General features: G+C 45.5%; 1 protein-coding gene across 1 annotated transcript in view; it reads left to right on the forward strand.

The window, feature by feature from the left end:
- Positions 1–27,287, forward strand: part of cntln (centlein, centrosomal protein) — an 80,178-nt gene that overhangs the window by 26,869 nt on the left and 26,022 nt on the right. Inside the window, exons 11-19 of the mRNA XM_079278851.1 lie at positions 1,370–1,489; positions 4,473–4,594; positions 8,101–8,217; positions 14,974–15,074; positions 17,578–17,675; positions 18,600–19,129; positions 21,903–21,978; positions 23,642–23,723; positions 24,076–24,347. Of these exons, the coding sequence (XP_079134977.1) occupies positions 1,370–1,489; positions 4,473–4,594; positions 8,101–8,217; positions 14,974–15,074; positions 17,578–17,675; positions 18,600–19,129; positions 21,903–21,978; positions 23,642–23,723; positions 24,076–24,347 (1,518 nt within the window). The remainder of the gene's footprint in view (positions 1–1,369; positions 1,490–4,472; positions 4,595–8,100; positions 8,218–14,973; positions 15,075–17,577; positions 17,676–18,599; positions 19,130–21,902; positions 21,979–23,641; positions 23,724–24,075; positions 24,348–27,287) is intronic.

The raw sequence follows: 27,287 nt of genomic DNA on the forward strand, positions 1-27,287 counted from the left end.
CCATGCAGGCATGATAGCAGAACCGGGCACACCGGGTCACTGGAGTCAACTGTGGCCTCGAGGCACATTCCCGAACACACTTAGAAATGTTTGTCAGATATAATAACAGCGATACAATCATCAAACCCCATGCACGTTTTGACTGGGGTTTTTATTTCCATGAATAATTTCTGAGTTGACTGAATAATTGCCTTTCAGTGTTATCATTGTAAATGACATGCATTCACCTCTGCTGTGCAGGATTACATTTGCATGCCCACGCATGAGGTACATAGTACATGTGATGCAGTCAAAAGCCATTGTATTCATGCATTTTACATAATGCAGGCCGGACGACATTGTTGACTGTGTTCTTTTAGTCAACTTCACACAAGAATCCTCACCGCCCACAGTTTCTTTGGTTGCAGTATAAACTAATGTACGAGTTACACTAAATGCACTTTCCAATCTGTAGTTTTATACAGATAGATTAGACCACAAACTTTAACAGACAACAGAGCCAAAATAACCCCTTTTTTGAGGGAGGGCACTTATCTATCCACCGTCCTATCATAAACCTCCTCACTCCACCGCCCCTTCCTCCTCCTGTACTCCTCAACCACTCCAGCCCAAGGACTGTTGTACGTTTAGTCGCATTGCATATTTCAGCCTGCCATCTGGTCAGCTCTGCCAGGCACCGCATGGGGCCTCCTATCCTCCCATATTCATATTCCACGAGCATATTGTTCCCACTGCTTCTCTACAGCGTGGCCCCAGCACTTCTATCAAGTGTAACCTGGAGGCCCCTAGTAGAGCAATTAGAGCGGCCTCCCTGCCCACCTCTTGTAATGAAGCCCAGCACATTCTGGAATCTATAGCCCCTTTAGTCTCCCCTAATGGGACATCATTATTGTCAAAGAAACAATGTAAATGTAAATGAACATACTCATTAGCCAGTCGCAGGAGAAACCTTTGCCGCTCTCAGCTTGCAACTCCCACTTCCAAACACACGCACACACACACACACACACACACACACACACACACACACACACACACACACACACACACACACACACACACACACACACGCGCACACAAAACTGAACCTCCTCCCTTCAGCTTCTGCGGACTGCTGCTCCTGCCAGCTTGCTTTATTCCTCCGACAGCACGTTTGTTTGTGTGTGCATATGTGTGTGCCGGAAAAAAAACCAACGTTCATGTTTTACTCAAGGTGAGGGGAATGGAATGAACATGGATATTATTCCATTATTGGCATTCACTCAGTGTTTCTGCAGATGCTAATTGATGCATGGGTTTGTGCCTGTGTCTGTGTAAGGCAAGTGTGCTGAAGTTCTCACCCCAGTGCTTCTTTGCTTACCTGTCCCAGGGTGCACCGGTGCAGCGATCCAGGTCTTTGTCCCCAGCCAGCGGTGTGAAGTTGGGTAGCGGGAAGAGAAGAGGAGCAGAACAGAGGAAACAAGACCTTGAGGAGCTGCTGCAGTTGAAGGTAGCTGACATAGACGAATACACATAATATCCTCTCCTTTACATATCTACAGAAATCAAGCAATCCCCATTCTGTTTTGGGGGGTTTATTCTCACTTTATGTCCTTTGTTTCCTGCAGCCCGCATCAACTTCTTTGCTTTTTGTGTTGTAAGGCTTGATTTAGGCTTCCTGCATCCGCAAGGGTTGCCAGTTGTCCCATAAGTCCTGTGCGGCAAGTTTTCACCTGTCCGTGCACAAACAACAATTTCTAACTCCGCCGATGGGCGGAGAAAATGGAGAACTTTGAGGAGCTTTGAGAATATCGGTTTGGCCATGAGTAGAAACCCGCACACGATTGTGAAAGGTCCTAATGTTTCCTCTTCACTGTGCCGCGTCAGCTCGCGTCCGTGCGGAAAGTATAACCGAGGCTGTTGACTGCCAGGGACTATATGAACCACTTTGAGGTATTGTTGGCTGAATTGGGCACATTCAATGACACAGTGGTGTCCAGCTGTTAGTGTGGAGCACTGGACCGGCATAGTGGAGCTGCTTGTTGCTCGGGCCACTATCTCACATATGATTGCCGTTATCAGCCGCTGGGTTGTGGGAAGGTTTGCAGCTCTGTAAGAGTCACGGTCTCCAAAGGGCTCAATTGCACTACCGCTGCCACTGCCTCCTCCATGACCTTCTCCTACAGTGTCTTTCACACACACACACACATACAAATACATATGTGTGTGCACATAAACAGCGCGTAGGCAGTGAAGCAGCAGGGGAGGAGCTGCTCTGGTGAAAGTGGATGCAGCAGGTTTTTTTTCTTCCCTTAAACGAATCAGCTTTATTGGTCTTTTAACCTTCACGTGCTCTATGACGTCGTTCTCCCACAATTCCTCATTCCCTTGGTTTTTCTCTCTCTCAAACCCACTGCAAACAAAATACACTTCATGTTCACCTCTCCACTATATTGTCTTTTAAGGTTCTTTTTTATTTTATGTCAGTAGAGTACATTTTCCGCTGCCATGACCTTTTTTTAAAAATAATTTAGACTTTGCCCTACAGCTGTCCTCCTTTGTTGCCTTTCTTTACCCTTTCTGTATTTCGGACTGACCACTGAGTGAGTGATTATGTAGAGGTTATCTCCCTTTGAACACATTAGGCATCATTTTCTTGTCAGATCTGAAGTGTCTGAATTATAGCACTGGAAAACAACTAGTCAGACGTGAATGCTCAACGTAGATTCAGACGACACGCTTGACTGTCTTGGGTAATGGTGCCATTTATGTGTCTGCCAGTTGAGGGGCATTTAGCAAAGGTATGCGCAGAAAAACTGTGATTGGCAACTCACATCTGTGGCCACATTAACAAAAGCATTAGTTCAGATTATGATTTAGTGGTCGTGTCCTTTGCTTGGACCTGGCATTGAGAATAAAGCCCTCCATCAGCTACAGCTGAGACCTCTAGGATCGTCCAGGACAGCACTTCACTCTGTCCGGTCCGTTGTTCTCCAGTTGATCCGATCGAATTATTTCCAAAAGAATGCCTTTCAAATTGGGACATCCAGCCTGTACCATTGACATTTTGACCTTAGCAGCTAACAGCAGCAGACAAACAAACAATTCTCATAATAATGGCCTCTTTCTTTTTTTTTTCTCTTTTTTTTTTTACTTCTGCACACTTTCAAGTAAACAGTAGCTGTTGCTGTGTAATTATTTTTCAGCTTGAGAACGTCCACGGATGTGTATGCTGGCTGAGTAAGGGGGTGTATTGATCTGTGGGCAGGGGTCTGTGGCCTGATGACCAGAACTGGGCTGCCCAGGGGAAGCTCTGGAAGGAGCCTGAGAAGCCATGATGTGGCTAATGCCCTGCCCCCCCCCCCCCCCTCCATCAGTCAGCCTCAACTCTTCTGTGTCCTCCTCCAGCTCCTAGTTCCACCAGCTAACACTACCCCCGGTCTGGCCCCTTTCATTAGAGCCTTGTTGTTGAGAGGTTGGGGGCAGCTCGAAGGGGCCGAGGATGTCTTGCAGATGTCCTCTGTGAATAATCCGCACCAGGGAAAATCTATGTGTGTGTGTGTGTGCACCTGTTGTGTGTCTGGTGCATGTTTGTGCGCTCTCTGTTCTCTTTGTCCTTGTTAATAATAACAGGGCTGAGGGCTCGCATTTCCCTCTCTGCAGGGCAGCCGTGTCATATCAGCAGTAAACAAGCTCCTTCCCTTCAGAAAGCGCTCGACAACTCTCCCTAGCCCTGGCCACTCAAGCAGAAACCTGTCCTGCACTCTTCCTTTCACTTTCTCTTTTGCGTTGCTCTCTCTCTCTCTTTCTTCTCTTTCTAATTTCTCTGTTCTCTCTCTTTCCTCTATTTTCATGAGCTGTCTTTCTCTCTTCCGTTGCTCTCGTTCCGCCTCTGTTTGTCCTACCTTTTGAAAGTGTTTTCTCCACCACCCTCGCTGTTAAGGTCAGTGTGATGGGGAAGAGGGGTGCCCCTGACAAGAAAAATCTATATGTTGTCTTCTCTTGCTCCCTCTTTAAAGCTGGAGCCCAATCTCGCAGTGTTTTAATAGCTGTCAACAACAGTGTCAGCAGCAAACCCCCCCCCCCCCCCACACACACACAACACGTGCTGGTCATCAGTTGGTAACTCCAGCGAGTGCGTTTCTTTGCTGGTTAAAGAGTGTGTGTGTGTGTGTGTGTGTGCCTGCTCGGTGTTCTGTGACCCCATTGACTCTTTGTGTAAATGTCGTCTCTTAATGATGTCTCAGTTGCCCGGTGAGAGTGGAAGCACTTGTCAAGGAGGAAGGCGAAGACAGAAAAGAATCTGAACCTGCTGGTTCCTGTCAGGCAAAGGTGTTTCAGCTGCACACCAGTTTAAATATGTAGACGGTGAGGGGCTTTTCTCAGCTTCCCTGACGCACTGCTGTGCCAGTGTGAATGAAGCTGACTCCATATTTCAGTTAAGTTATGTTTCATTTGACACGTACGAATAATCTTGTCACTGTGCCTTACAGATGGAGGAGAATGAGGAGCTGAGGAGGGCTCATGATCAGCGGCTTGAACGCCTGTGTCTGATTCAAACCAACTACAAGACAGTCCGAGGCCAGCTGAGAGAGATGGAGAAATCAAATGGCGTGTGAGTACACAGCATCACACAACGCAGTTTATATATACGTGGCACAATAAATACTGTACACTCACTCAATGCTAAGGATCTGTTGGTGTACACACATTTGATTCATAAAACACAGAGCACCTCTGCATACCAAAAGTAACTTGGATAACTTCCAGCTGCATCCAGCAGCAGCAGCCAGTGAGCGACGTTTCAAAGCACATAACTCACCTTGCCTGATGTTAAAAGCCCTTGTGAAATGCTCCAACCCTCTGAAACCACGCACAAAGAGTCTTAGGGACTCATAGATCTCCACATGTTGTCTGACGAGACCTGATTGCCGGATTTGGGATAGTGGGAGAAATTCCTTCCTTTGCCTTTGAAAAGCTCTGAGGTTTTAAGCCCAGTCAATTTGGGCCTTTTTGTGCCAAGTCTGTGCACGCTTCTCCCCCAGCGTTCATTAGAATGTGAGAGCCAGAGGCTGGAGGTGTCTGGTCCTGGGGTGGGGTGGGGGGAGGGGGGGGTGCAAGTGTTTGAGAAGGGAGGAGGAGTGGAGAGGAGGATCCATTTCCTGCCTCGACCTGTTATCTTCAACAGAAACCACAGGATTTTTACACAAAGCGCAAAATGTGCTGGAAAACGTCATTAACATAAAGATATTTTCTCTCCATTGTCTCCCCCAGCCCCTTTTTCCCCACTTTCTCTGTCTCCGTTTCTTTCCTCCAGCAGCATCATTGGGTCCATTTTTAAAAAATGTAACGAAAGGTGCATATGTTTTGGTGGCCGCACGGGAGCGAAGTGTTGACCCCGTCAGCTGTTTTCTCGCTGGGTTAATTAAAGAAAACAGCAGTGCAACGTGAGCCCGTGTGAAAGTGGAGCGAGGGAGAGAGCGTGTTCAGCGCTCGGCTCGGCTCATGTCGGCTCAGCGCGGCTCAACAGCATGTGTCTCAGACAGTGGGAACAAAGACAGAGAGAGAGAGAGAGAGAACTCTCAGAGTCAACACCAGTTGTGCTGCTGTTGTTCTACATTTTAGCAGGTTATCAAAGAAGTGCTGCGTGGTGGACTGCCTTGACGTTATGTATGTTCCTATGATAAGACGAACAAGGCTGGGGTTAAGAGTAAAGCGTCGAGAAGACCAAACAATCCATAATACTATGTTTGTAGTTTCAATGTCAGAGTATTTGTATTTCATGACTGATTTGACATCAAATTGATGCGACAGGCAGCTTTGCCCTTTTCAGTCCGAGCCCTCCATGGCACCAGCCAGTCACTCAAAGTTATGATCCTGGCATTCATTTGGCATTAAGCCCCATCCTTAAATAGCTGTTGAACCCACTGGGGTAATGCCATCCTGGATGAGAGACAATAGAAAATGACTTAAATACTCCCATTAGTGGTGGGAAATCAGGGCCCTAACAAGTCAGTGGGGATAGGTATCGGGTCTCATTGCATTTCGAGCTTGTTAGGGATTTCCTTGTAGCTTCCATGCTGTGTTGTTGCATTTTTGGGAAGATGCAGGGGGTCGTTTTCATTTCCCTTCTCTCTGCTCCCCCCCCCACCCCCCCTCATCGTGTAACCTGCCACACACACATGCCTGCACTTTCAAATGCTTACGTTTATATACACTGGTTACGTCGACTAAGATATCTAAGTGTTAGACACTAATATCATGTTTCTATACCTACCAGATTTTCGTTTACCGAATATAAATATTCACCTCTGATCAGCAGAATTAAGTATGGAATTAAACAATTGATTGCTGTACATCACCGGTGTGCGTGATAACCTGTCCCGCTCAAGATGGAACTGCCAGCCAATCACAAAGCAGACAAACGGTCCATTGGCTCATCAGCATGCAGGTGCTGCGCAGTTGGCCAGTCCCAGTGAAACCATCCTGCCATTCACCATTACCACGTTATTTTCCCAAAATAGCATGAAGGAGAGGAGGGAGAAAAAAAAAGCCAACTTCTTATTTATATGAAGGAAGGGAAAAAGTTTTTTAATCAGACTGGGGATGATGAGGGTGAGCAAATAAAATTAAAGGTTATTAAAGCATCCGTACTCTGATCAAAGTTGCGCCCATAAACAGATTCCCCCTGAATCAGAGCAATTAGCCGCAGCGGCGCGGAAAAGTTCTCTCTATTTCCTCCTGCTTAATAATGGAAACTAGGATACCGTAGGGGAGAAAGCACTGAGGCCTGAAGAAGATAGCTCTCTCATGGCTCCATGTTCAACAGCTTTTTGGCCCACTGTAAACAAATTAAAATGCCTTAAAAAGCTTGACCGTGACTTACTAAAGCTTCATACACCTTTCATAAGGAATGCAGTTGATACACTACATACTTAGAAATCACACAGCGAGAATTAACACAGAGCTTTGGGTAAAATATCATGTACTTTTACAGCTCCAGGCAGTGTTAAGATAGCTCAGGCTGAAATTCATTGTGTGTTTGCTGTCGAACGTGTAAAAGTGTATCAATCTCTGTGACCATACAGCCAGATTATACGTTCAGTAGCTTTGCACTCTGGGAAACGAACCCGAGCCCACAGATAACACAGATATAAACTCACACACGCATACACCATGAAGAATTTCAAGGGCTCCAAATTGCTCACAGGGGCATTAGCAGTATTAAATGAAAACATTTGCCGTTCTCCAGTAGCCTCCAACTCCCAGGCACCAGGGTTTAAGTAGTATTAGCGTAGTGTGGCTGTATCTACATAGCCAATAATGACCACAGGAAAAGGTGCCCTCCGCAATAGCAGTGACCCTCACAATCCATTTCCACACATCCAGCTCATTGAGTGAGTCAAAATGAGAAACTCTAGTGTGTGTTTGTGTGTGAGACAAAAATTACACTCTCATCCGTTACTTTTGAAATCGGTGGATTTCTCACTAAAAGCCATTTTAGTTTGCAAATGAAAGGCTAATTGGAATTGAGTGTGTTGGGCTAAGACTGATTGATGAGTTGGGTGTGAGCGGGGATGCAGTTGAGCGCAGTAGGGACTGTGTGCGTGTGTGTGTGTGTGTGTGTGTGTGTGTGTGTGTGTGTGTGTGTGTGTGTGTGTGCGAGTTGAAGGGTGAAGTTCAATGGAGGGGGCAGCCACTGAGCACAAAGTGTCATTAAGTATTCATAAGTGAGGTGTAGACATTTGAATGACCTCGTTTGCGAGTGTGTTTTTTGCCATTATCTACATTTGCATGGCACACAGGGAATGGTCCAACGCCCTGCCACACGGGCAGTGCCCTGGGCTTTAACAAACGTGCATACGTGTGTACATGATTTGCCACTGAAATGTCAAAGTCAAGGCTGCTCATTTGAATACTGCTAAAGATGGCTGAATAACAAAAACAGAGTGAGAATAAGGGGCCTTGTTAGCCCCATGTGAATTGGCCGGAGGCAGCAAGATAACATACAGTCCCAACCATTTTCCCTTGTTAGTATGTTGGCTTTACGTGTGTGTGTGTGTGTGTGTGTGTGTTCATTTCTACTTTTTGTCTTCTTATATGTTGTGTAAATGTGTCCAGGCCAGGTGGAAGGACGCAGCGTGCAGAGCCGTGGCAGCTGAGACAAGAGAACAGTGATGCGGTGTGGAATGAGCTGGCCTACTTGAAAAACCTCACCAGGAAACTCTCTATTGAAAAGTAAGTCACCTGCTGTCAAAGCTGCATCATAGATAATACCGCCACTGGACGTTTGACTGTGCATGCATCCTTTTGAAACTGTTTCTTTCTGTGTCTTGCACATGTAACACTAATACCAAACAGCACTTCCACAGTCCTGACTTGTTTGTGTGTTAACATTTGAGCGTCCCTTCCCAACTTCGCGGCGTCCACCTAGCTCTCCACATCATTACCGGCCAGCAGGGGCCAAGGCAAGATCGTTAGACTCGGTGCTCATTTGTAAAATTGGCTGCCCAGAAATTCACAAATATAAGTGCACAAAGTAAAATCACATCATCAGAATCCCTGGTGGTGTCTTTGTGAAATAATTGCATTTTAAATGGAACATTTATGCCAAACTGTAGTCATGTTGCAGGTGTAATTAAGTGAGTGTCAATGAGATACTTTACATACTTTGTTTGGTGTTTTACTCGTAGTGTGACTTTTTTCTGAAATGGGTGCTTTTTATTTAATTTCTTCGTCTTTCTTCCCTCCCTGTCTTTGTCTTTTAGTCTGTCTCTGGGTGTAGTGTAGTCATTGTCTTGTTTGATCTAGAGAAGCCCCTGTAACCGTACCACTAACGCTGACCCTCTATGATGCTCCACAAAGCTTGGCCTAAAGCCACAGTCTCCTCTCCCCATCTCCCCGAGCCTTCACCTCTCCTCACCTCTTTCCTCCTCTATCCGATGCCTCTGTACCCTCCTCTTCCCCTCTTCCGACTTGTCTTCCCAGTTGCCTCCCTCTGGTCCTCTGTAATGCGGCAGTAGGCTGAGGCCAGAATTCTGGCACTTGCCTCCCACCCCTTCTACTGCTTTCCCCTCTGCTCACCCGCCTGCCCTGTCCTCCTAATCCCAGCTGAGCTCATTATGATAGAGCCCGGCTGCCTCTCTCCAAGCCTGAGCTGTCCGACCTAATTACAGGCTAGCAGCCCTAGTGCCGCTGATGCTGCCTGTTAAGGGATGTCCGTCCGTCTGCCTGCCTGCCCGGCCACGACTAAAGCCGAGCGCTGGACGGTCTGGGGGTGGGGCAAGGGAAGGGGGGGGGGGGGGTGAGCAGACTACTGTGAACACGTAGGGCCCTCGGATCTGACCTGCGAGGGAAACCACGAGGGACGGAGAGCGGCTTGCCTCATCCCTAGCTGTGTAACCGGCCTGTTCTCCGGGGTAGGTGTTGATCCCCTTCATGTGGCCCTGGCCAGCTCCACCTCATCTTCTCCCTCCCCACCCCCCAGGGCTCCTCCTTGCCCGGGCGGCTGATGCAAAGTAAACTTGGCTGGGGTCTTTAAACTTGTGCTTTAGAAAAAAAACTCTCCGTTCCAGGGCAAGCATCTGCACACAGCTCGGTGTGTTGAACTAAGCGAAAGCATACTGCCCATCTCTATTCCATACCATACCAGCGTAACCAAACAAGCTTCACTTCCATGCGATGCACATTTCTGTTGAGAGGCAACAAAAAGGCAAGAGTGTGTCCATCACAGTGCAACAACAACAACGAGAGTACCAGGACACTATTGGGGGGAAAGCAGTTGCAGCTTGTTGTTCCGTTGATCGTGTTATAATGATTGCGCTTGTGAAGGTTATGCTAGATAAGTGTTAGCAATGATCCACTAATGGGTAATTAACTCCTGGCAGCTGAAGAATTTAGGGCCAAATGAAGACCCCTTATAAAGCTTTAGATGCCAAGTGGCTGGCTTTAGAGGAGAGTCTCTATAATCGCAATCGCTCCTCCTTATTGTCATGATGTGGTGCACAGATGCTCCCTCTCACCTTCTCTGTAAAACAGCGCTTGTAAAACACCATCTTGGGGCCCAAATGACCGTTTTGCTGGTGTAAGTCCCGCACAGTGGGTCCCCACGGTGGTAAGATACGTTTATGAAGCCCAGGCCCCCCTCCAAGCTCTGCACTTGAGCAAGAGGATGAGCGAGAAGGAGAGACGGGTCTGTTTGTCTGCTCTTTTAGCTGACTTGGGGATGCAGTAAGCAACAACTTGCTTGTTGTTTGACAAGAAAATTAAATTATTAGCGGGATGGTTTCTTGTGTGGGTTGGTGTCTCTTTGAACATTGTTAAGATATGCTTATTATTTTGTCAGTACATTCAAAAAAAGACACAGCTAACACATGACTACATGGTCAAAAGCGTGTGAACACCAGAACCCCCATATGTGCTCATTGAACATTGTATCTCAGGCGTGAATACAGCGTATAGCTCCTTTTTTGTTCCTTCTGCTTCCTGAAGAAATTGAACTTCTGCTCCATGCAGGGCTCCAGGCTAACTTTTTACATTTCTTGCACCAGCACAAATTTAGGTGCACCCCAAATTTTGTACCTTGTTTTTTTCCAGCTCTCATGCACATTGCTGTCTTGTTACCGGGGACAGGGGAAGGGGAGTCGGGTGGTGGAGCAGTTACCTCCACCGCTGATGTCGGGCCTGTCAGGGCCGGGCACAGGTTTTATGGGCACTGCAGCATTTTTCTTGACACAAGAATAATCAATAGTTTACTTCATTTTGAGCTACCGGTATGTTTTAGCATCACACTTGACAAATGTTTGGTCGCATGTGCCAAAATAGTCGCGCTCTGGAGCCCTTTTTAATATCCTTTCTGTCACTTGAAAAGCTGTTGACAAGAATTCAGTTATCCTGACAAACTCAGAAATTAGCGTGGATTAGAAACCATAATAACCAGGTTGAATTTCATTTCATGAGTTTAACTTTTCTTGATAGTCCGGGACTGCCCTGTTGCTTTCATTACATAGTCAGCGAACAATCCCACAAGTAAAGTAGCCTCTCCTTTTTATAGTCATGTGATTATGCACTGGCAGAATCTGACATGAAGACCGACAGCTCAACCTTTCATCAGTTTACAATACCTCTTAGATGCAGAATGAAATATACGAGTTGACACCAATTTTTAATTGAATTTAATTGAGATTTCCTTCTGGTCGTAGTAGATCGCTCTGGCAAGCAACTACGGGCAGGGTGGGCAAGAACATTTTCAGTGGGATCATTTTATCTGCCTCATTATCTGTCTGCGGCACTCAGTGTCTGTGCTTGTTAATTGTTGTTCAAGGTCTGTTGGTAAAAAGAGGCAGGGATTATTTAGGCACCATAAACAGAATAAACACATGCAGTGCACCCTCAGACTTAAGATGCTATACTCATAGACATCAAAGCATAAATTAGCTCGCGATTACTGCGGGAAAAAGCCTTTGCGATCATTTGCACTGCAGCGGCAGTGGAAGCTCCTCTATAGAGAGTGACCATTACCAACGTGAACCTCCCCAATAAGCGACGTTGACACTAATTAAGTTGAATACATTTTACCCCGATGTTCCTCATATTCCTCTATTTCTTTTCGTTTCATCTTGATTTGCTAAAAGGTATTAGAAGTAATGAGAGTATTTTGCCCCCCGGACCAGGGCTTAGTTGGAGGAGGGGACACATTTGCTCACACAAACACACACAAACATCATGTTTTATGCATGTTTTTTAATCAGACAACTACGGTTTTTTCCTCCATTAATTATTTGGTCAATTAATTATTGTGCAAAAAAAAACTTGCTTTACACTTAGTAATTCTGATGCAAGCTTTAGTGTGCCATCAAGTCCTAACTAGTCCCATAACAAGATAACATTTGAGCACAAAGAACACAGTTATTTCAAAGAACCAAACATGCAGGAGACGAGAGAATGTAGTGTGCCTCGGTCCGCTCGTCTTTGAATAGTCGTTGACTGCGGAAGTGGTATTTAGTTGTTCCTCGTGTTTAATAATTACAACATTATGATTTTTTTTAAATTCCATATTAGGATACCTCGCAGCATCAACACGCCGCTTGAACAGAGAATATTGTGGACATCCTCTGTTGTTTCCACCAGTGGTCGTTACAGGAATCCCCGTTTACCTCTCGTATCAGTGGCCTGTGGCAGCAGAACCTCACTCTTAGACCCTCTGTGGCTGCTGCTCGCCCACAGCGAAAATACAGAACTCCACCAGTCACCATTTCTGCTGACAGCGGTGGCTTATCCACCCAAACTCCCTCCATGAATTAACAGCCCTCTAGCCTGAGTTTAACCAGAGGGGAATCCCCCCCCCCCACACACACACACACACACACACACACACACACACACACACACACACACACACACACACACACACACACACACACACCCCACACACACACACACCCCACACACACACACACACACACACCCCAAAACAAGATTCTTTCCCCAGCGATAAAAATGCCAGAGGTTTTCTTCGCTTTCTCACCCTATTCCCTGCTGTTCCTGTGTATTTTTGTGTGCCGAGCAAGAAACTATAAGAGAATGCTGGCATGTGAAAGCACAATGGCTGCAGATGGTGTTGTGTTGTACACCCTTGTGGACGGAGGCTGGCAGTTTGTGCTCTAAGCTGTGTTAGGTGCAACACAGGTAGAGGCGAGATCAAATGGCATGGCGTGGATAGCTTAGGGCGCAAGTTCTAGTGCTGCACGAGAGAGCAAATGTTTTCAAAAGAGCGGCGTGAGACACAGACTTGCATTGCAGACCACATCATTACCAACAGTAACACCTGTCTAGTGCCTTTAGTTTGCTTTCTGCAGAGAAACTGCTTTTGCTTTTATGCCTGCTGAGTGTTATTCTACCTTAGGTGAAGCGGCAAGTTGAGAGGGAATTGAAAATTGCTCAACTAGCTTCATTTGATTTAGTATTCAGATTGGAGGGGGAAAAAAAGCAAAGAAAAAGACTTTGCGTGCGCTGTAGAAGGTGTGGCTGTAGAGAACCTTTTCTCCTCTGTGACAGCGGGGATATGACCGGAGACCACGCTATCATTTCAGATAAATTGCAGGAAACGTGTGGAAAAGGTTCGGTATTTTTCAATTCTCAGAGCTGCTCTTTTCTCATCATCAGGACCAATAGGTCGAAGCGAGTCAACATCTGTTTATCAAACGTGATGCACTCACACAGGGAAGCAACGTGTGAGGAGTAAGACTGTATGGGAGGATTGGTGCAAACATTCAAGGAAACTGGAGAAAGATGTGGTTGTTTTCAACGGTGTAATTGAATGAGAATTTTCCATCATTGATCAAATTAGCCAAAAAAAAAGAGATCCTGTAATTGTAAATTGAACTGTAACATTGTGACTCATGTCATTGAACTACAAAACTAAAGCAAATGTGACAAAATTACAAATAACAATACAAATTGTCCTACAAATCAAGGATTAAATCTATTGCTTTAGTTTTGTATTTATTGTTTCTTTCCCTCAATAACCTTGGCAGATGTTGAAGATAAGTCACCAAATTCGTATTATTGCTCTTGCAGCATCCCAAGCTCCGCTAATTCCCAATCTTTGGCAGACTGGTGCACACATAACTGAATGAGGACGCAATAGTCTTCCATCTCCAAATTGTTATGACGTGAAACCGGAGGCCTCTGGCCAATGAGCTCCATCTGCAATCGAATCCCTTCTCCATCCAACGAAGTATGCTGATCCTTCAACAAAATTTTATGTTTTGCATATGAACTTTGGTTTAGCGTCAATACCATCAGCATCCGAAAAGGCATAAAAGAGAAACATGAGATGGAACAGGCTCATTTCACACACTGCATATTTCAGCTCCTTTGTCCCATTAACAGCCTGGACACACAAGGCAGTGTCGGTGCCTCATCGACTGGAGTTCATTTCTGGAGTTCATTTCTGGAGGAAAATCTATAGAGGAGCGACACATATCCATCTGCTTCCCCCCCCCCCTCCTCCTCCTCAGGGAGAGTCATTTGTGTACTTATTTAAGCTGCGGTCAGCCATTAGAAAAGGCCTCTCCTGGAGCGTGTGGGCTAAAAAGCTTATTAATTTTCTTCCCTGTGCTATGGCGATAACTTTTCCCCAAGTCATTTTCTTGGTTATACGTATGGAAAAATCTCTTGGTTGATCTGACAATATTAGATTGGTGGAAACAGGTGTCTAGTTTGAGTTAATTGCCATCATGCTCATCATAGTTCACCATAGCCACAAATGCCCTGTTAGTCCTCAAACACTTGTGAGTGTATCGCGCACGCTGCACGCCTTAAGAAGTGAGCCAGGAGGGAGACCTACTGTTGTAATGAGGTTAACTGAGGGAAGAATGCCACCAGTAGCAGGAGAGCTTGTTTCTAGTGTTTCTCTCTGACTCTGTGGAGCAGAGGGGAGGGGAATGAGGTGTGTGTTTCAGGTGTGGTTGTCTCAGTGGGCTTGTGTGTATCCTCAGTAGACTTCAGTTGGGGTCCTAATAATAACTTGAAAGTGCAAAGTCTTGAGCATGGCTCCACATAATTAGCCTTTAGCAGGAATCAAGCTAATTGCAGAGAGGTAATTGGGCACACTTTCCAGTCTGTCTGTTGTGATACACACACACACACACACACACACACACACTGTACTTTCCTACCTTGGCGTTTCATGTTGCTTGTCACTTTGATTTCCAGATGAATTAAAAAGCATTTTAATTAGTTGATTCTTAACAATGTCGTCTTTTCTGTTGGGAAGAGAAAGCCAGTTCATAAGATTCAAGTTGAAATGTGGAATCAAAGTTTCTATAATAATGGAGTCCATAGTGGAATCCAGAAAGATGCTCGTTATATACAATGCTTGTGTTGGTAGTGGTTTCATTTTTATCTATTCCAAATTTTGTTGTGCCATTTATATTTGTAGAAGAATAGATTTGACGTATGAAGAAAAGTGAATTCTGTGTGTGACTGCAGAGCCGGCGTAGAAGAGGAGCTGGACCTGCTGCGGGTCCAGGCTGCTGTGGACCGGGCCACAGTGAAGGAGCTCCACGTGTGTCTCGCTAATGAACACCAAGGTGAACCTTTTTTTTTTCTTTGAACTATTTTAGGGACTTAAAAAAAGGGAATTTGACTCTTTAAAGTCACTTTGTGTCTTTAAATTTTTTTCTATTTCTTTTTTTCCTTTCTGTTGGTGTGGAAATATTTTCCCCAAATTTTTCGAATGCAATTATTCTTGCGTTGGTTTTACTGTATTGTTCTCTACAATGCCATCGATCTAAGCCACAGGCTTAAAGTAGAAAGATTAATAAAAGGCACTGGATGTATCACTTTTAAGCCATCCTTTTACCTCCGGGCCACGTCTATTTGTGAGCAGAATTAATATGACAACTCCCTGTGGAATTAATACGAAAACTCAATTAAGACTTGATCAACTCCTTGCAAATTGATTGAGAGATCAAGTAGTGTTCCCGATGTTGAAAAGCACATCACTTTTAATCCAATCTGCAACCTTTTGTCAGACGTTGACCACCGAAACCGTTTGCTTTAATTAACTCGTTCAATAGCAAATCTGTCCTCCATCACTTTCATTTTCTTCTCAACCAATGATTGTGACTGTTGAGGTGCAAGCTTGTGATTTAAAGGATGGCACTAATTGAAATAGTGGATCCTCTCTTATTGACAGTCTAGTCAGGAATACTAGGAAATGAGCCCATTCTAAAGGACTTACTTAGTTTCACATCTTGTCAGACAAATAATCACTGAATACAAATGTTACACAAAAGGCTGACAATATGTGTCTTCTTGTACAAATCATTTTCCAGTTTCTATCAGGTAAAAACGGCAAATGTTAACAAAATCCATGCCAACTGCAGAGAGTGGCTTTATGCAATGGGCTCTCTAGTACTTCTGTTTTAATTGTATTACCATCAATGTTTAAGTTGTATTCTCTCAGTATAAAAAATGGACACTTGGCACAAAACCAAACCAGTCACAATAAGTTTTTGAAGTAAACGTCATGGAGGCACTGCCAGTTGATTTCAATTTTAATTTCATATAGTTTCAAAATGATTTTGGAGAAGATAATCTTACCATAAACTGTGTGAATGAATAAACGTCAGCTTTGTTCCATTATTTTGTACTTAAATTAAGGCTGTATATATTTACTTAAGGACTAAAGCCAATATGTTTAGAGTCAATAGGAAGTAAGCTCAACATTTGTAACAAAAATAAAATTGTGAATGGTCAAAACATTTGCTCCTGAGGAACCTCTGTGACCCGATCAAAGGGACGGAGGGTTGAAACGCTCGCGCCGGGATCACACTAACGAAAGGCAGCAGATGAAAGGAACAGGGTCTTTGTGCTGCAGCCCATGAGGAGACGTGGCAGGGACGTTAATGTATGCCGCAGTGCCAGGACCCCCTCCAACCATGGGTGACTAGGGAGCCACCACGTCTTCTTATGAAGGTAGTGCTGAGGTGCCAACTCCCAAGCCACCAGCACTGAAGCCTGGATAATTGTCTCCCGACCTGGTTATGTACCCAGCGAGCACAGCAGCCCTCCTGTCCTATTTGGTGCTCTGTCTGATTGGATGTGACATGCTGGGAAGACAAAAGAGCAGGCTAATTCAAAGTAACAAACTTCCCTGGGCAACGCGTCAAATGCAAAGCAAGGGAGCAGCAGCTCCTCACAACCGAGCCCTCACTCCTCCAGTCTCTCCCTTCTAAGACCTCTCTTGCCAACTCGCTCTCCAAAAGATCAACTCACCTGAAAAGTCAAGCGCCTGATTATTTAATTCTTCCAGCCTCATCGTACAAATTATTTTGGTCGTCCCGTCATGAATGTTTAACGGGAAAGAATGAAAAGCAGAAAGTTTGAAATAGTTTTCGGTTGCCCTTTACATCTAGGTGAGCAGATCCGATACTTCTACAGGTTTATACTGTCAAACAGTGACACTGAGGCTTGTGGGATTGTGGTATGTGCACATGAATAAGTGTGCACTGCATTCATTCTGTTTTTATCATCAGGACTAAATCATATGTTTGCCAAGGCCACTATTGAAGTTCTTCAGAATAAAGCAGCATGTTAGTCTGCGGAGATTAGTCGTCCATTGGGGAAACACAGTGGACTACAAAGCAGTGCAGCCTGGGGCAGTGTGTTCACGGGGGATTCAAGCACTTCTCTTCGTTTGTTTAAGATCCCTGGAGAGAGAGAGAGGTTGCACATAGCATGTACCAGTGTGTGCTTTTGAACACTGTTTTCCTATTTCCGCGTGGACTGCTAAATAAAACAGCTTTCTGTTAATCAGGGGGAAAAAAGGCGATTTGATAAGGTCTTAAAACAGGTGGTGGGTTTTAGCAGTGCGAAGATTTCAAGTCCTTATGAAAGAGCATCAGGGATCCTGCATTCCTTCTGATTTAATTGACAACAGAAGAAAAAAAGAAACTGGACCACAGAAGGAAATTAGACCTGAGTCATGCTAATTGATTTAATGTACCCTCTTTATAATCATTCTATTGATTGGAGCCGTCTGAGTTTGACACATCGTGTCACAATAACGAGCTTTGTTCCCTTTTGCAGAATTGCTTCACAAAGTGCTGGAGGAGCGCCGGGTCAAAAGCAGCACGCCGAAAAAGCTTTCTCTTTCTTCAGAGCGAATGGAGCAGTCATTTAAAAAGGTACAGCACTGTGCCGTCACTAAGTGTTCTTTGTCATCGCCGATAAAAGAAACCCGACGGAGCCGTAACTAAGCACAATGCCTCTCAGGAAATGTTCTCGATCAAGAACCATTCGAAATTGTCCTCACTCTGTGTCCCATGTTGGAAGTAGTTTGTTAAAAACATTCTACAAATGACCACAAATAATAACTTTAAGGGTGGAGCACAGCAAATTGTATTAAGTTATCCCAGAAAAAAGGAGGTAATTTAACATAAATGTTGAATCCAAGCTGGCTGTTGGTTGCACATGTTTTTGCACACGTGCTTTTAAAACCCCCGCTTGCATGAATTTGTACGTCACCTTCTACCTTCACGGCAGTGAATCATCAAGAGTGGAGATAGCCATCTAATTTCGTCTGAAAGGTACCAGGCTGCACCAGCAGGCAGAGTGGGAACCAAATAAAAGGGGAAAATGGCCTGGAGGCACAAACCCAGCAGGCATGCACTGTTCTCTTAAACAGCCCCCACCAAAGATCTAACAAATAGACTAAGTGCTCCTGGTTGATGAGGGTGATCAGAGTGCGGGGGTGCCAGTTAGATGTCCATAGCCTTGCCAGGCTGGAGAGGAGGGTGTTACAACCCTCATTGGTTCAACACAGCGTATATATGCATTGGCACATACACCCTTGAGAAAATGTCTGGGGAGGGAAGCCACTGTGTGCATGCTACCACACACAGGTCAAATCAGGAACTGGTGTCGAATCGAAATTTCCTCTGCTGACATACAGGATAGCAGGGCAAACTCACAGCTTTGCATGTTGTTGTTTTCATAGCATTCCAAAAGCAGCATGTTCAGAAGTTTGAGTACTTATGGTAAAAACAACAGATGTGCAAGGAAAAAAACTATGTTTTACCACTGAGGCCCCATATCTCTGACTCCTTCAGATAGAACAGCTGGAGCGGAGGATGGTGTCCCTGGAGGAGGAGACCGAGGGGCTGAGGGAAGAGAGAGAGCAGCTACTTGAGGCCAAGGAAGACTTGGCCCACAACTGCCGCAGACTGCAAGCCTCCCTGGATCATCTGCAAACCCAGGAAGCTGTCCGTGAAGAGGCGGCCCAGGCCCAGGCCGTGGCCCAGGGGCAGCGGCATCGCAGCGAGATCATGGCTTTAGAAGGCCGGCTGGCTGGCTCTCAGAAAGAGGCTACCAAGCTCCGTCATCAGTTGCTGAAGCTGAGACAGGAGCTAGGGATCCTCAGGGCAGCCAGGGACTTCTTCAGGAATCGTGCTGCAGCACCAGCGCAGGCGGGCGGGATCCCAAGCAACATTAGCTGCAAGGTCAAATTCAAAACAACTCGGCTCAGAGGTCCGTTACACCAGCGCAGCCACCGAACAGTCGGCCCCAATCAAGCCATCAGCTGGCAAGGCCGCTGCCCCAGTCCCACTAAGGACGAGTGGGAGGATATGAGTGTCGATAGGTAATGATACACGCACACACAGATGCACTTATTCTCACAGGCACCCTCCTCATTATTTTTTTGGTGGTAGGAGTGGAGCGGGTGGGCTGGCAGAATTGTGGGGGGGGGGGGGGGGGGGGCCCACGCAGCATCGAGGGGACAACGTGCATATGCAAAGTGTAAGCAAATGGGTGATTGAATTTCATCTGCTGTCTAGTTGGTATTCAGGAGCCAAAAGAAGAATGCGAGCAAGAATGATAGAGAGAAGGAGAGAGGAGGGGGAAACTACTGTCAGATCCTTTGAAATATCCTGGGATGCCTTGCTCGGAGCTTATTGACTGAAATTTGCATGCAAAATTAGCCACCTCTCCGCACAAAAGTTGAACCGATGCCAGCAAAGCCCAGGGATAAGGGGGCCGCCCAAAGCTCCGATACCATTCCAGTGATGCCATTTTCATGCACTAGTCACGCTACCTCGAAATTGACAGTTTGGCAGCTTGATTTAATTTACTGGTCCTTTGCATATTCACTAACCCCCCCTTGACAGCGCTAAGGATCCCCCTGCAAGTAGCAAGCCCCACCCCCACGCTCCACCCGTACACACACAACCGTACATGTATAGAAGGTAACCCCACCCTGCGTCTAGTCATGTTGGATGTCTTGTGGCATGTCAATTCACAAATGTGTGTGCGCGCTACTCTTATTTCCTCCCTATAAACCCCTCCAAACGCATACACCACACACACACACACTTCCTTTCCATCTTACCCACCCTTCTCGCATTAATTTAGTTGGATAAATTTTGAATGACCCCACTCTGCTCAGTACCAGATGTCTACAAGCTGTTTAACACCCTCTAAATTAAGAACCATCGACAGTAATTATTTCATGTATGTTTTATGCAAAAAAGCCACTGAGACAACATTTATTGAGTGATGGTCGGAATGATTTGATTTCAAACACTCACAGCTATCGCTGATATTTATTTCTCTCCTCGTATGCCTCTCTCTATCCTCTCTCTCTCTCTCTCTCTCTCTCTCTCTCTCTCTCTCTCTCTCTCTCTCTCTCTCTCTCTCTCTCTCTCTCTCTCTCTCTCTCTCTCTTTTGCTCGATCCTACTAACTCCCCATTTCTTCACCAACTAATTCACCAGGCTGTAATCCACCCCATCTCAATCCACATGAGGCTGTTTAACAGGGACCGGGTGCAGCTATGCCCTGCTTTCCTAATGCCCTCTCCATGTGGCTAATAAGCAGCAGTCTAATATAGGCTTTACCTGAGAGGAGGATCTAAGTGGATTTGTGAAGAAGGGGTCTAAACTGAGATGTTGTCTTATTTAAGGCACCTGTCAACTGATTTGTTACTGTAAAGCCGTCTGCTTGTCTTATCTTGCAGCGGGTCTTCTCCAGCAATACGTCTGGTAGGCGCTCCCGGAAATACAGTATTTCTGCCTAAGGAGGTTTGGCCTAAATAGTGCCAAATAAAGATGTCAGACTCGTTAAGGCTGCTGACAAGTCTTTGTTGTTTTTTTCCCCCCTCCTTTTTATCGTTGCCTCTGGCTCCCTCTCTCAAGTTTTGAGCTGCTGGTGGCAGCTGACCATTTTGAGCAGATCAGCAGTTCTGTTCCGGAGTAGGACAGAATGAGAGCAGGGGGGGCAGAAGGAATAGTGCTCAGAAACATATTGAATTGTTTTGTTGGCAGGAATATGTAGTGTGTGTTCATGATTGCGTTAAACAGGGTAGAGATCTGGTGACTGTTGAGGCATCATTCATTTTCATACTCCTCACACCCAATGTGTCCCATATCGAAGAATCTTTACAACTGCACAACACACATGCTATCGCCATAACATGCCAGCACAACATCCTTAACTGTATTGTTGGTAGTAACACATCCAGGGAGCTCTGAAGGACTGCGGGTGCAGTTACCGTAACTCCTGTAGTCTCATTGGCCTCCTGTTCACTGTGGACAGCTGGAGACTGTCTGTGGTATTCGTCAATTTGAATCTTCATGTCATCAGTAGAAAAGTATTTTCTAATTTTCAGTGAGATGACTTCAGACTTGTATTCACAAGGCAAACATTTAAGTAGGACCGGTTTAGCTGCCTCACCAGCATGAAACGGGTATCGTTTTTCATCAAACGCTGGTTTTACCGGTGGTGATTAGTGATCCTCAGCAAGTGCCCGTGCCCCTTCCAGACCGGCTTTAACCCTAACTAGCCCCGCAGCCCTGTCATGTTCCAGTTAGATCCTCTCTCCGTGGTCTTTACCTCCACTCATTCTCCCAGGCCCCACCTTAATAAACCCGCCAGCGTAAATGTCACTGGCTTCCACCTTCACGTCAAAGGTCACTGTCAATAAACCTGTGTGTGTGTGTGTGTGTGTGTGTGTGTGTGTGTATCAGCGTGTGTGTATGTGTGTCCCAGGAAGCCTCGCCGTGTGTCCATCAGATGCAACTTTGCTTGGCTCCGCTCAGCCGTGCCTCTCACACACGTCTGTCACACACAGAGGGCTAATGAAGGCCACAGCCGCTCTCATACATGTTGATGCATTCACCATCAGCACCAGACACCGCAGCTTTTCACTTCATTTACACCCACATTTACACTTCCAGCTCGGAAATTGGATGGGACATTGATTTTCTGTTGGAAGGCAGGGGGGGGTGGGTGCACATATTTTAGCTTGATGTCAACTAAATCAACCATAAAAGGTAAGTTGTGGTAGTTTCAGATGCAGGGTTGCGGGTTCAACTTCTGGCCTGTAATAACCCTTCTCACTTTTCTGTGCACCGACAGTGGTGAGGAGTACGAGGACAGTCTCAACAGTGTGACCTCAGGGACAATGCCTTACAGACAGCGCTCGAACAAAAAGGTTGGTCAAAAAAAGGAACGAATAATACACTTCTACAGTCATGGCATGTGTGTATGTTCCTTTGCAGACGACCTCTGCAAGAGTAACATTTAAGTAGGATGTGTGTGAATAGACAGCCTATAAATGAGAGCACACACACACACAGCTGTTTGTTCGGGTTGTGACAGGTTTGTTTTAATTGTGCCATTATTTCAGGGGTGAAGGACGATCATAAAAACTGTCTGAATCCGTACACTGATTCTAAATCATCACTCAGTTATTGAAGAATACATTGTATCTGTACAGTTTACAAAATTATAAATTGATGATACACAATTTTAAGATGTGATATTCAGCATATTCTGAGTAAATTGATACTTATTTATTAAGACAGAATCTGTTGACAAACCTTAAAACTGGAATTTGATTTAATTTAAGTCAGAATGTTTCAGTTATTTACAGCGACAAAATCTGTGTTATGTTTCATTCTGCCTTATACAGTCATTTGAGTAACGTACTATTTACTAAAATGTCCTCAATGTCCACACATTTATTCTGACAGGATGATGAGAGTTGTAGGAGAGCAGATGAAGTATTTTTGTTGCGAGTTGATAGTGAAGGGAGTGTGTTTTATTTAATGTTTTAATGTTCTTCATGTCTTTTTTTTTCTTCTTTTTTTCCATAAAGGTAACACAGTTATAGAGGTTCATGTGATCTCGACTCCCTTTGCTCTTGCGTTCACAAAGTCTTGCCCATGTGTGGTTGTCGTTGCTCCTTCTTTCACCGTCTCCTCTCCACACCATTACGATCAATAGGCCTGGGCCCTTTTTCTCGTCCGTATCAAACCGCTTCACAGCAGGACATGGCAGCTCCAAACCCCAGAGAGATATCTCCGTCAAGTAAGAGAAGAAGTGGGGAAAGAAGGGGCACCTTTGAAAGATATTCTGTCTCCCTCGCTTTCTGTTTCCAAGAGGAGGGGAGCTAGGTAGAAGGTGGAGACGAGGAGTACGGTTGTTGTTGAGCTGTCAGGACCCTCACTCTCAGATCCCCTTTAAGTTTAACCGCTCCAGATCCGCTAAATGTGCCCATCAGCTCCTCCCGGGCTCATCGCTGTGACAGCCCCGGCTCCTCACGACACGCTATGTCACAAACCAGAGGGTTCACCCCCCCCCCCCCCCCACTCTTCTCTCTGCAAGGCACTGTGTGATCAAACCTGGCACTGATCAACTCCTACCTGACCCTTTATACAAAGGAAACAGGCAGAGAAGAAGGGGGGGGGTGCCTTCTTTGATGTCATTACAAACGATGGTGCATTTGGGAGATGTCACACATACACACACGCACACACACTTATGCGTGCAAATGACTACACACACACACACACACGAGTCATACTGTAAGAGTGAATCACGGCTCTTCCGCAGTGATTGAACAAAGGCGGTATTTGCAAGCGTCTGTCAGGAGTAATATCCGGGCTGAGACGCGTTTGCGTTGAAGTCAGTTGAACGCGCTCAGGTGAATTATTAAAGCGCAGGCTGATGATGTCTTGTCGCGTTAAACTGAGCACAGCCTGTGATCATGGTGTCACTATGAGCTGCGTTTCAGGAAGCACAACATGTCAAGCGGTTGTGTTGCATCTAACAGCTGCTTTTCATCTCTGCCTCTGACTTTTCTGTTCTTTCAGTCCTACAGGTGTTCACAGAGCTCCAGCACAGCGGCACCCGCAGCAACATCCAACAGAAGACAACCCGATGTTCTGGCCCAAGGTAGCGTGAGTTCTCCTTTTTCACACCCATGCAAAACTACAAAAGTCTAATCGACTATTAATTGAAGCAGGAAGAACACTCAATGTATGTGCGTGCTGTCGATCGGAAACAAGTTTTTAAGAAGTTAACAAGCTTTGTTGTTTTTTTTGTTTTCAGAACTTGACACTCCTGAATTGGTTATAAATGGCAAATGTTCATCATTCAAGTGGTTAAATATATCACAGTTTTCACTTGTGCATACACAGAGACACTTTTACATAAGCCTGTTAACTCCCACCAGTAGCTTCTAAATAGGGATTTGTTCTGTGCACTTGTCAACTCTGAGGTGCCTGCGTGTACTTCCTCCTGTTAGACGATGAACAGCACGAGCCCTGGGGCCGAGGGACGAGAGGAGAGGAAAGGCGGTGGAGGAGGAAGAAGAGGATGCTAATGAAGACCCAGCACTGCTCCTCCTCTTCTCTGCAGCAGCGCATAGAGTCCCTACAGCATCACATTGACATACTACGGAGTGCCAGGAAAGACGCTTTGCTGTCTGCCAAAGAGCTGCGAAGGGCCAATGAGAAGATCACGGCACAACTCAACTCCCTCACTGAGAAGCTCTGCAGCAGCGAGCAGCTCACACAGGTAACTTGGGGGGGGGGGAACAGGGATATGAGTAAATCGGAAAGCCTGTAATAAGTTTCTTATTTTACTGTCTTCGTCTTTCTTTTTGTGGTTCTTTTGTATTTGCTGAGGACCGAGAGTGCAGCAGTAGCAGGTCCTTTACACATATCATGCTTAATAAGTGTGCTACCCTCGTCTGTGGAGGTCAGCGCCACGGTGCAGAGGAGAGGACGAGAATCTCCCCCCCTCTCTCCCTTTCCTCTCTCCGACTCTGCTGTTTCCTCGTCTCGCTGAATGTTTCAACAAGGCAGTCCTCCTCAACAATCTGTGTCACTAGCAGTTACATTTCTCCAAATACAAGCATCTGCGTGTGCAGACACACACACACACACACACACACACACACACGGTGACCACTGCCACACACTCATTTAGTTATTTAGTACCTGCCTCCAGGTAGGAAACTCTTAGACTTGGTATAGACTATAAATAAAACACCAAGCGATTTGGCCCTAAACCGTACCTTGCCTGCCAGGGTTTCCTTGTACAAACTAACATATGTACACACACATACTGTACACATACACATACACACACACACACACACACACACACACACCAACACCTAGACAGGTACAGTCGTTAATCGGACAGGCAGGAGACTTCTTTTGGAGAATTCAGACATAGCAGCAGCCAGCGAGGTCCCACTGGATGCCTGATTAGGCGCATGTGTCTGTATGTCCGTATGTTTACTGAGTGAATAGTACAGATGCAGTATATTAGACTTCAGCCCTCATAGTGCTGCTGCCATAGGAAGTGGCCCTTGTGCTCCCACCCAGGCATCTGATTGCTAAGGCCCAACGAGATCTTAGACTCAGACACAGCAGCAAAGCCACACAAGTATACACACACACACACACACACACACACACCGTGATTGAGTGGACAGAGAGGGAATTGTTGTCTTCCTGTTAGTTTCCTCTTCCCTCCTGCAGTATTAATGCCACTCCACCAGAGAAAGTTGGAGCCGACTGGTCAAAGCCATGTCTTGTTGCCCTCTCTGGAAAGGACAAGAGGTGATGGACTTTGGGATTGTTCCAGGCGGTCCTTGCCAACTTTCTAACTAAAACTCTCTGCTTGTAATTGGCTTAGGACAGCCTCCACAGGGGCCATCATGTGAGAAGTAGCATGGCAGTTTCTCAGAAACTTATCTGTGTTGCTGTTAGACTTAGACCGATAGTGGATTTTTAAAGGATATAATAAGTTTGGCGCAGGAAAAAGCTGACAGCAGATTAATCGTCCGGTCTGTTCCAGCGGCAGGGCATCGTAAAACACTCTTCATTCAAACTCGACGGAAACTAAATACAACTCTCCAAAACCATCTTTACGCTTGTTGCAAAATCGGCTGTTCACCTGGACCCACTTTTTCTAACTCTTTCGCTAGAAAGAATACAGGTTGTAGGTATTTGGAGTTATGATGTGGAGAATGCACATTCCATCTATTCTCATCTATGATCTATTCCACATTTAAAAACATAAGTCTGTCACACATTTATCGGCCAAACCGATTAATCCATTGACCTCAAGTTGCTGTCTTCCTGATGTTTCAGCCATTCTGTCCCTCCCTTGTTGCTCCCTTCCTTACCTCCTTTCATTGTTAAGCCTGCTTCTTTTTTTTATTCACCTTCCCTTAAGTGGTCTTTGTATGAGTTTGGGTTTTGAGTTTCTAACCGTCTTAACAACTGCATTTAATAGCTGCGATTTAAACGACATTTTGCTGCTCTTAAATCTTTAACATGAGAAGTGTGATGTGCTTTGTAATGCTGCTCTCAGCTCTCCATGTCCCAGCCTAAGGGGAACATGTGTTCAACGGCATGGTGAAACTTTCATCACCGAGTCCCCAGCACAATGATGCCATTGCTGAGATCGAGGGGCCGCGGCAATATCACTGCAACAGAGTCCAATGTGGCAAATAATACAAGCAGTCAGACAATCACATCAAATGTTTTAGGCAGATGATCTCGACCACTTTATTTGGAGGTAAAAGCTAAAGCGAGTGCCCCTGCAATGTCAGCAATGATCCCTCATTGCTCAGGGAAGCTTGCACTCACGACTACGGCAAGTACTGTAGGTCAAAGTGGAAACACAAGTGTGTGAACTGTGATTGATGTTCACAATGTCCACCTTAGTTTTCCCTGTCAAATGAGTTTGGATAACCTGGAGGTGACTGTAAAAAAACATTACTGTCCATCAGCTTGTATGACCAGCCGTGTTTCTTGACAACGATTCACTTTGAGATCTGGGAACAAGGCAACTATTCGAAAATAAGACCCAAGCTGTAATAAACTGGAAATATCCTTTTAAGGTGGCATAAGAAGCTTAAATAACGCGGGTGACAGGTGAAGCATGCCCTCCTATTTCTACCGAGGCTAGCTCCTGACGAAATGTGCTAGTCATGCGTATCATCCAAATACGGGATCATTTTGTTGCTTGGATGATCTACCTCACTCAGTCATTACTTCCCCGTTTCCTCCACTTTTGCAGTGTACTGTGACATTGCCTCGCACATTTCACAGCTTTATCTCGTTGCATGAGTGTACTGCCCTCCTCTGACATGTAAGGGGCTGGGATTATCACAGGATTAGTGGGTGCAACAGACACAACCCACTGAATTTCAAAAGATCCAGAAATTATTTAAATTTTGATGATATTTGCACAACAAATCACATCGAAATTCTGGCCAACAGGATGAATACAAAGTGATTGAGGAACACATAAAGTAGACGTTACACTAGTGTCTATCTTGGTTGGTTTACGCTGACACTGTGATTTGTGCATGTGTTTATGTTACAGCTGTGTTTCAGCCTTTTCCTTATTTATCCTGCTACTGATTGAGTATCACTTGGAAAGGTATCAGTGAGGCCACTGCTCAGAAGCGAGAGAGAGAGAGAAAGAGAGAGA

Source organism: Melanostigma gelatinosum (genome assembly GCF_949748355.1).
Source record: "Melanostigma gelatinosum genome assembly, chromosome: 11".
NCBI classification, from domain to species: Eukaryota; Metazoa; Chordata; class Actinopteri; order Perciformes; family Zoarcidae; genus Melanostigma; species Melanostigma gelatinosum.